The sequence below is a fragment of the Thunnus thynnus genome, chromosome 11 (assembly GCF_963924715.1).
Source record: "Thunnus thynnus chromosome 11, fThuThy2.1, whole genome shotgun sequence".
Classification (NCBI taxonomy): domain Eukaryota; kingdom Metazoa; phylum Chordata; class Actinopteri; order Scombriformes; family Scombridae; genus Thunnus; species Thunnus thynnus.
Genome location: NC_089527.1, coordinates 5,320,814 through 5,331,406, shown reverse-complemented (window position 1 = coordinate 5,331,406; position 10,593 = coordinate 5,320,814). Strand labels below are relative to the sequence as shown.

Sequence of the window (10,593 nt, the reverse complement as noted above, 5' to 3'; positions counted from 1 at the left end):
CTTTATGAGCTCATGCAGATTTTTTTAAACGCACCATTTATATATATTTTTTAAATTCATATTATATGTTTATAGACTTCATTCGAAATATTCTCTTTATAATTTAAATCACACTTTGAATGAACGACACTGAAAGGATCCAGTATGGGTTTTAATAATCTAGATAATAACTTATATGGGAATATAAATGTGATCTTTAATATCTGACTGGAAGTTATTAACTTTAAACATGAATCACAGCGACATAAACCACCTTTAACAGCCTGACCTGCACTCAGTATCCACACTAAACTTCCAAGTCGTGAGAAATTCAATATTGAACGAGTGACGTATCACAGTATAAACCGAATAACGCAAGCTTTAGGGGAGGAAAAAAATGATGCAACCTGCGGGTACCCGGGGTGTTATCATAATAAAAAAAACCCTGTTCCATCAGCTATAGTGGAGTCGTGGTTCTGAAGATGTAGTACTCCACTAATCCCTTGCGCCAGTTGGTGGAAATCCCCACGTGGTTTCGACTCCTGTATAAAAACTTTGGGTGTGCGGGAGCCCCTGTTGTCGTGAATGCAAAGGGAGAAAAGGGTCTCAGTGAGCAGCATCTTGCAGGACGCACCGGAGCTGGCCATCTACAGCCGCGCGCACCGGACACGGTACCCAGGCGCATACACAAAAGACCCCCGGAGATAACCGAGCGCTGTTTACTCTTCCTTTGGGACTGCAGCTGTGTAGAAGAAGTGGAGTTTTTTCTGCATGTTTTGAATGGAAAAGAGTGGACTGAACGCATTTGGACACCGATTGGGCTTTTTTCTTAGACTAATGGGCGAGGCAGTGTGTGTTTTTGTCCTCGTTTGTTTTGGGTAGATTACACGTCTGAAGTGAACGTGGTATGACAGAAGAAGCGCGTCAACCATCAAACCCCCTCGAGCGCGTCTCGCAATCAAGAAGAGAGATGAACTTTTATTTTGTGCAGAGAAGAGACGCGTTGCTGGATAACAAGCTGAATGCATAATGACTGGAGTTAATTAGCCTCACAATTGCAGCAGCACTATTGTATGTTTGGGGAATACAAAGATTTCTTTGGATATCTTGAGGCGTCTCACTTTTGGAGCCAAATTGGATGTTCTCCCGGAACTCGCAAATTTGTAAATGAAAAGTAGCATTAACCTCAGTGTGTGTGTTTAATATATTCAGTCTTCTCTTCCGTAGTGTTCGGACTGTAATCTTAAATTTAGAAAAAATGAGCTTATACAGCCTGGCGTTGTCCTGTTTAGTTGCGTGCGTTCTCTCCGTGCGCTGCAGCTCAGTGACCGGCACAGAGACTCAGAGTTCGCCCCAGGAGTCGTGCGCGTCCTGCGGCCTCAGGGCGCCGGATCAGTCGGAGAGGGTGAACATAGACTTCTTAGAGGCGGTGAAGAGGCACATACTGAACCGGCTGCAGATGAGAGACAGACCCAACATCACTCATCCCATCCCGAAGGCTGCGATGGTGACAGCGCTGAGGAGGCTGCACGCCGGGAAAGTGCGAGAGGACGGCCGGGTGGAGATCCCCAACTTTGACGGACAGGCTGCCTTCAACAACGAGGTTCAAGCAGAGACCTCAGAGATTATCAGCTTCGCCGAATCAGGTAATAATCAATAATTCATTGCACGCATCTAAATCGACCCCTGAATGAACTCATCCACCTTTTGACTTCGTGTAACCGGTCGATAATCTCATTCATGTATGAAATTTTTTTTTTTTTTTAAGCTTATGCTGTTGATGTGACTAACAAGCAGGGATAAAATAGAAGAGTCAGACACAACAGTTGTTTTATTTATTTAAAAAAAAAAAGATAAATTCATTGGATTCAGTGTCATCATTTTCATCATCTTATTACATCACATTTCACTCCAGCCTGAAGCCAGAGGGTTGGTGTTAAATCCCCCCTGTTTTACTCCCAGTGAAAATCAAAAAGAAATGAAACTAAAGAAAGAGTCCTTAAATTACCCCCGTGTGTTGTCTAGGGGACAAAAAGAACCTCTGAATCCAATTTATCACTAAAGCTGTGCTCACACTCAATACTCCAATGTATAAAGCCCTCTTTTAAATACGAACAAAGTCCCTCAATTGGCCATTTATCCCTTCCTCTAAGAATGTGTATCTAACTAATTCTCAGAAGTCCAAAGAGAACACCATTTCCTCTCTCTCTCCTTCTCTCTCTCACACACACACACACACCCCCTCCCCTACACACATACACACACCTAAAATCATCTGCGCTTGACAGAATCCAATAATTGTCAGTTAGCACTGTGAGAACCACGTCTTTGACACAAACTGTTAGTTTAACAAAAAGAAAACATACAATTAAAGACACCGAAATAGGGTGTTTTAAACACACGCACACATGATTCTGCCTTTTCCTATTGGCCCTGATGGTACAATTAGCCCCGAATGGGCTGCTAGCTTCTGCCTTCCAATGGGAATGATCTGAGCGCCCTCATGACAAGGCAACAAAAGCCAGGCAATTATTATAAGAGCACTATGTGTTCCTGCTGAACCCGACATGTCAACATTACCAAGAGAGAAGAAAAAAAAAAGCGGAGAAAACAAAAGAAATTGCTCAGAATAATGCATGAGACATTTGAGTCCGTGCAGGCTTGGATTGGGGGGAGTGTGGGTGGAGGGGTATGGTGCTGGAGGGGTGGTGGTGGTGGGGGGGTGATATTGTGTGTGTGTGTGTGTGTGTGTGTGTGTGTGTGCCCATATTGCAGTGTTGTAAAGAATGCTTTTGTCATTCTAAAGGTTCGCTGGGCTCCTTTGCTTCTTCTTCTTCTTCTACTTCTGTTTTTTTTTTTTTTTTTGCTTCTATTCTTCCTCACACCTTTGAGCCTTTGTGTGGCATTGTACCATGGAGCTGGCTTGGGTCCCTGCTCCCTAGACCCTGTCTGCCTCCTGGCCAGCTGGCTCACGACCCCCAGATCGGATGCTGCCAGCCGGGGCATGGCTCAGAGGCAAGGTCTCCAGAAAGCTCTGAAGCCAGGGGAGCTTGTCCCCCAAGCATGAGGGAGCCTGAATTGTTGTTGTCACAGTTTAGGACAAGGCGGGTTGGGGGGCTGAGGTTGGCATATGTTTAGCCAACAGTGAGCCAGAAAAAGGATGTGGATAGGTGTTTATGTCCCTGGTGTGTGTGTGTGTGTGTGTGTGTGTGGAGTTTTTGGGGTCAGTTTGCCTTCCCCTCCACACAGGGTTAACTGTGTGCTTGTGAGCTGGCTTCTTATCTCCGGTTGCGGTGCAGAGGTAAGAGGTCTGCCAAGCGGCCCCGGGCAGGTGAGGGAGATGATGCCAATCTCCCCTGACATGGTCCCGTGGGTCCTCCGCTGAGGGATTCGGTGTCCCGTATCCACGGGAGCGGAGCGAGGAACACAGGCATCGAAAGAGGGGAGGAGGGGGTGAGGAGGAGGAGAGAGAGAGAGGGGGTTGATGGAGAAGTTTAGATTGGCGCTTCTTGATTGCTCGCTATAGCTGTTCGGACCCAGTGAACCCGCGGCGAGTGGTCCAAGACACAGAATTAAGACTTCATTATGGGAGGTCATTAACTCCGGTCCCGTTCCTCCGGAGGATCAGGTTGGCAGGTTTACTTCAGGACACAAGTCTTTCATGAGGAGCTGTCAGTCATGGCGCTCCTGGATCCCATCCAGACATTTTCCACATTCACTCACAAGTGTGTGTTTCAGTCCTCAATGGGCCTGGCTGTCTCTGTATAGCTTGTGATCCGATAAATGATTCATGCGACGTTATTAAAAATGCGCCTGTAGTAAAGCTTTAACAACAACAGAGAATGTAGAGCTGCAGCGGCTTTAACCTCTGGCCAAAAAGTCCAGCACCTCAACCCCTCCATCCTCTCCATCTCCCTCCCTCCCTCACCTCCTCCTTCACCCTATGTGGAATTCCTGGAGTGCTGAGACTGCAGGCCTCAGGGTTACGGCTGCTATACTCGCGCACATGCCTCTGCTCATCTCAGAGCCACGAAGCGCTCCGTGCCGCACCCTTATCCTTCCCACAGCGTGTGGTCTTGTCGACAGTGGCTTTGAGTAATGAGCTCTGGAGCTGCCTTCCTGCCAGCCTGCTTGCCTGCCTGCCTGCCTGCCTGCCTGCCTGCCTGCCCTGCCTGCCTGCTTTTGCTTCCATGGCCTCTTCCCTGACTTGGTGGCGCAGGTGAGGACACGCTGAAGCAGCTCTTTATCCACACAAGCCCACCCAGGTGTCCCTAGCTGCTGATACTTTCGAGCAACTTTTTTTACTCTCCAGGGTCAGGCGAGGCGTGTCGGGGCCAGCTTCAAATTGTAACACTGGATGAAAAGAACAATTTGTTACTCAAAAGGACCTCAGTGGAAATATGTCATTCGGCATGTTGGTATATGCTCTGAATACTAAAGAAGCTATAGCATCAAACTTGTATGCACCATGAAAAGCACATACTGTATAAACTATATGGAGCGAGGCTTAGTGCTCTGCTCTCTGAATGATTAATGTGTCCAGGTAGCAGCCGGGCAGAGTGTTGAAGATTTATTTCACCCTTCAAAATAAGTTTTTTTACTTATTAAAACTGTAGTTTACAGATGAGGTCAATAGACAGCTTTAGGTCACATCACATGATCGTCATCATCTAGGACTTAAAAAATTTATGCCGACATGGACGAGAAGTCAGAAAAATGTGAATTTGAACAAACTCATATGACACGATCTCATACTTTTTACTGAAATATGTATTCATATTCTTTTTATCATTGTATCGACTGACATTCTTCTGTTTGTAACTCTGAAGGTCTTTGCAAACCTGGTTTTGAAACAAAGACAAATACTTTTGCAATCTGTTTGCACTGATTAGTGCAGCGGCTGCAGATCTTTCATACATTTAGTCATAGTTTTACACATCAGTTATCAAACTCTTATCACTTCTTCTTGTGCTGATTACTGTTCATTACTGTGAAGTTCATACAAAGCTATCAATCGGAAGTGACCGATTAATCAGAAATGCCAGATATTCCTTATAGTTCCAGCTTCTCCATTGTGAGAATTTTCTTTATCTTACATGATAGTAGACTAAATATCTTCTGGAATGTCGGTTGGATAAAACCAAGCGATTTGATGAAATTAACCATTAGTTGCAGCTCTACTTGTGAGGCCTTTCACTGTATTTCTCTTGTGAAAATGATTCCTGCAATTCCATCATAGATTTACTGGTGTTACTGTGACATTTAACCGATGTCTTACACTGCCCGGCCTCAGTCATACCCCCCGAGCTCTCTGCAGGAAAAGGCTTTAACATTGCACATGATCGGGCTACCCTGAAGGAGAATACAGAAATCTGGAATAGTAACCGGTCAACCGAGTCGTAAACAAGCCGTGCGAACACGGCGGAACACTCATATTCACAATCAGCTCTACTTCCTATCTGTGTATCAGTCCTCTCTGCGATGCCCCCCCTTTTTTTTTTTTTTTTTAAAGCTCGGAGCTGTCGAGGCAAGTAAGAACGCTCGGCGCTGAATGAGGTGAGGTTAGTTACTTGTAGCCCCGAGGGCCCTTTTACAGCAGTCGCAGGCAAAAACCGCTGTTCAGCAGATTACTTTATGTTGTTCACTTAAGATTCCCATATGTACTCATTGTGTACTTGATGCTTTACCCACAGGCCTCAGTATTGAGAAGGCTGATATTTGATGTATTGCTGTGTGAGCATTGATGGATGTAAATGTGTGTGTGTGTGAAGTGCCACGGAGGGGAGAGCTGGTCTGAACAGGTCCGTGTGTGAATGTAAAGCCGCGGTTTTACAGGAGGAAGAGGCGTGAGGCGCCTTAAAGAGGGGGTGGGGGGTGGGGGGGGGGCCACCCCGTCTTTGGTGGCCACCTGTTGACACTGACACACACTAATCAGTCGGCAAACAAAGTAATTTAGCCGCTTTCAAAGGCCGCTGCTCTGCTTGAGCACATTGTACCAAATCTCCTGAAATAGAAACCTTTCAAGTTACCTCAGGGTAATTTGGAAGACATCATTAGGCTTAGAGGAAAAAAAAGGAAAAAAAAAAAAAAATACTGCCAGGGAGAGCCCATCGCCACCTTCAGACACCCGGGATCTCTTCATTGTGCTGTTTTAGAAAGTGGCCAGTGTCATGTAAATGGCTTTTATTTTTGCCTCATCATGCTTTTTGCTGGAAAGCCACGCGTTTCAATGCCGGGCTGCAGCGCGGCTGTCTCCCAGTGCCTCACAGGGGGCTTTGTGCTGTCACTCTCAGGGTGCTCGTACTGGAAGGAGGAGGGAAGGGGTGGGGTTCAGTGGGGTGGGGGGTGGGGGGGTACTAACAGCGAACTCAATGAACCCCCTGGGAGCCTTGGCCATGTCCACCACACCACCCTCCCACCTTTTCCACTTGCATCCTTCCTCCTTTTCCTTCATCTTCCTCTCTGTTCTCCTCCCTCTTTCTCTCTTTCTCTTTTGGCCCTGTCACCTGCAAAACTGGACATGAGGCCAAATGGGGCCTGATCCAAGAACTGGCCTGTCACAGCTGGCCTATCAGGAGCAGCCACAGAGGTCACCTGACACAGTGATTGAGGGTACACAGAGAAAACAAGGGAAAACAGTTCTTTAAAGACAGAGAGCTGCACCCTTATTGGGAGGCTTCCGTTTGTGGGCACATGCTGTGTGTGTGTGTGTGTGAGGAAAGCAGTCTTTAGCCCGTTCTCTTGAGATAATAATCAGATTCAACATCATCATTTTGATGGGGGAAGCATATATATATTTAGAGCTACAAAAAGACAGCAATGAAACACTGAATGTTTCAAAATATTTTTGAAGTATGAGTGGGTTCTTGCTGGAGTTAAGAAAGGAGAAAAAATAGATAAATAAAATAACATTAACATACTGCACTGTTACAACGGGAGGCACTTCTTATTTCTTTTATTTCTCATCTAATGTGTTGTTGTTGGTGCTGCTGTTATTATTTTTCTCTACATGTATGTGTTTGTTTCCCTTTGACCTTGTATGTAAAAAAAAAATCAGACCTTAGCACGAGCTTTTAGCTACATCTCGTTGCCTTCAACAGCCGATGCAGTTTGCTCAGTTGTCATGGTGATGGTTCTGTTATCGTGTGAATGTGAGTATGGGATTTGGTCACATGATAACAGGTAGTCAGGTGGTAACCCCCCCGTCGCTGCTCGAGGATGATCTCTGGCATCAGATGTTATATATCGTACTTCAGGCATGTAATAACTGAACCATCTCCATGACAACTGAACGAAGTCCTGCTGAAGAAGACAATAAGATGTGACTGAAAGTTGCAAGAAACTTTCCTTGTGCAAAGAGCTTTTTGTCAAACTACCATTTCCAAGATCAATAATGAACCTTTTTTTAATATTTGAAACATGCTACATATTCAAATGAGCTATATGACATGTTTTTCTATATATACATTGATTGGGTAATGCCATTCGTCTGTCTTTTCTGTGTCCCCAACAGATGAGCACACATCCTCCAAGTCCGGTCTGTACTTCCTCATCTCCAACGAGGGAAACCAGAACCTGTTCGTGTCCCAGGCGAACCTGTGGCTCTACTTCCGTGTGCTGCCAGCTGGTCCTGAGAAAGGCCTCCGCAGGAAGGTGACGGTCAAGATCCACTACCAGGAGGCCGGGGCTGCCGGCGGTGCAGAAGGAGGCCCGGGAGGTGGTGGTGGAGGGGGCACAGGCCGCTGGGCCCTGGTGGAGAAGCGGGTGGATCTGAAACGCAGTGGCTGGCATACTTTCCCCCTCTCTGAGGCGATCCGGGCCGTGTTCGGGAAAGGGAGCCGGCGACAGGACCTGGAGGTCCATTGTGAGGGCTGTGAGACAGCAGGTGTGGCGCCGGTGCTGGTGGACCCGGGCGACCCGTCCCACCGGCCCTTCCTGGTGGTGCGTGCGCGGCAGGTGGACGGAAAGCACCGCATTCGCAAGCGAGGGCTGGAGTGCGACGGTACCAGCGGGGGCCTGTGCTGCCGGCAGCAGTTTTACATTGACTTCCGCCTTATCGGCTGGAACGACTGGATCATTGCGCCGGCTGGCTATTACGGCAACTACTGTGAAGGCAGCTGCCCAGCCTACATGGCAGGTGTGCCAGGCTCGGCTTCATCCTTCCACACAGCAGTAGTTAACCAGTACCGCATGAGAGGGATGAGCCCGGGGTCGGTCAACTCCTGCTGCATCCCCACCAAGCTCAGTACTATGTCCATGCTCTACTTTGATGATGAGTACAACATCGTCAAGAGGGATGTGCCCAACATGATCGTGGAGGAGTGCGGCTGTGCTTGAGTCCACACTGACCTTTACTTTATCTATGAACTTGAAACAGTCAGAAAGGCCTTTTGTACAAACAGGACGTTATTGTACGGTACACATATACGATATATCTATACCTACTGTATGTGCAAGCAACACACACACTGGTACAATCTAGCAAACGCAAGTATCAGTGCTGTGTCCATGTGTGCATGTGTGTGTTTGCACATTTGTTTGTGCGAGCGTGTTTATTTATCAGACTGAGTGACATGCTCGCTGTCCGAGTTTTGTCCATTCTGGACAACCGGTCAGCGATTGGGACGAGAAGGGAATGATTATCACCAAATGATACTTTGCTCTAGTTTGCCATTTCTAGTCAAAAATAATGGCCCCGAATCTCCTCTTGAATGAAGATAAAAAGCGCTTAAGGAAAGTGACAGGATCAGCCGATGATATTATTGGCTTCACCCCCACACTCCCAACCCCGCTCCTCCAACCCTCTTAAGTACTTTAAGCACATGACAGACTTTTGTTTTTATAAAGCACTGACAATTCATCAGCTTATACAATTCAGAACACCAGCACTTCCCTAGTACGCCGACAGACACAGTCTGACTCTCCTCTCTGGTGGAATTAGACCGGCAGCGCTTAATGCCTTGCAGGATTATACACTCGGCACTGCAGTGGCAAAAGAAAGTCCTCCGACAGAGCTGCTGTTATCGTTGTCGTCATTCTCGCTGTTGACTACGGGCCTCGACCTCAACTCCCTGCCTGTCAAGAGTGCTGCAGGCCCCGTTACCACGACAACCAGGTGAAGATAGATCTCATAAGTGCACTTCACTCGTGCGCTGGGAGTGACAGAGAGAGAGAACTGCTTCCTCCTGCCCCCCCACCCCCCCCTCCCTCTTCCCCCCCCTAAGGCTCAGCAGAAGTGGGCCTGCGGACTCGGGAGACTCTAGTTTCGGCCCGGCGGGTCGCCACAGTGCGGTGCAGCACTTGCAGAAACTGAAATGCACACCCTGAATAGCACTTGTATAAAGAAATGCCTTCCAAGGGGTACTGAGTGTCCTGTCCTATCGCTAATTAAGTGCCACATGAGCTATGCAATGTATAGTAACCTATACCCATACTCGACATGCTCTATTAGACTGAATTCTCTTTCGATCTTTCTCTTTCTCTCTCTCTCTCTTTTTTTTCCTCTCTCTCTCTCTCTCTCTCTCTCCCTCTTTCTCTCTTCAGTCCTCGACTCTTTATCAATACTTGAAATGTAATCTTTCGCTTCCTTTCCAAAGCGAATGATTGTTGTGATGTTTGCACTGAAAAGTTGCGGGATTAGTGAAACAAAAAACTGCCATTGAAAAGTTATTTTTATAGAAGTAAATTGAATTTTGTTTCAAATGTATTTTACCTAATTAATGGAACCAAAGAGGCCAAGATTTTTAGCTATTGTACTAAGATGGCAAGGCCATTGAGTTATTGTGTACAATACTGTTTTTTGATCATTTGCAAAAGGCCTACCACTGTATCAGGGTACGATATACTGTATGATTTCATTTCTTAGCTCTATTTTCATTCTCTGTTTTGTACAATACGCAACACTTCATTTTTCATCTTTTAATTCTATTTTTGTTCCAGTTTTCTATTTAATAAGAGTTATTTTTAGTTCCTGTCTAAGAATCATTTAGTCAAATAAATGTCATCTGTACAGTTTATGTAAAATAAAATGTTTTCTTAAATATTTTGTAACTGTAAAAATTCTTTTCTGCGTCATGTTGTTGCAGCTCCCTTTTTTTTCTTGATGAAAATGGGATTATATATGAAGTTTCTTTTTTGGACACGAGGTGCTTTGGGCTGATACCTCCATAAACATAAAGGTAGGGCTGAAATAGCTGGGTACTACAAGAAAAACACGCACATTTCAGTCTGCGTCCATACTGGTTGAAACATAAAACATCTCTCTCTCTCTCCGGTTGTCTGTCGGGACTCAGCGTCTCTCATAAGCTGGAGCTGTAGAACAGTAATTACAACTATGATTAACAGCCTCAATGGCATCCATAGTGGCTGCCAGCATGCAGATCCTCACATACCTACTTGATTCCTTTTTGGCAGCGCTGTCTGTTAAATGCTGTTTGTATGTGAGTACAGATAACTGCGTATTAGCATGTGCGTGTTTGTGTATTAGGCAAGGTAGCGTTCCTGTGGCGCGTGTGTGTCTGTGAAGCCACGCAGTCTGTTACATCAGAGCCGCCCCCCCCCTCCCCCTGCAACACCTCTCATAATGTTTCTGTTTCTCAAGGTAGGTTTACAGTT

At 46.2% G+C, this 10,593-nt stretch overlaps 1 protein-coding gene across 1 annotated transcript; it reads left to right on the top strand.

Annotated features, from left to right (window-relative positions):
- Positions 1–222: 222 nt before the first annotated feature.
- inhbb (inhibin subunit beta B) lies at positions 223–10,019 on the top strand. Its single transcript, XM_067602928.1, has 2 exons — positions 223–1,625; positions 7,493–10,019. Exons 1-2 carry the CDS (start codon positions 1,238–1,240, stop codon positions 8,314–8,316), a joined length of 1,212 nt encoding a protein of 403 aa, XP_067459029.1. The 5' UTR covers positions 223–1,237; the 3' UTR covers positions 8,317–10,019.
- The last annotated feature ends 574 nt before the right edge of the window (positions 10,020–10,593 follow it).

What these genes read in the sequence shown, in the direction of transcription:
- inhbb (XM_067602928.1), top strand. Translation starts at nt 1,238, where the DNA reads ATGAGCTTATACAGCCTGGCGTTGTCCTGTTTAGTTGCGTGCGTTCTC. An exon ending in TATCAGCTTCGCCGAATCAG is followed by an intron (nt 1,626 to 7,492) that starts GTAATAATCAAT and finishes TGTCCCCAACAG; the next exon opens with ATGAGCACACATCCTCCAAG.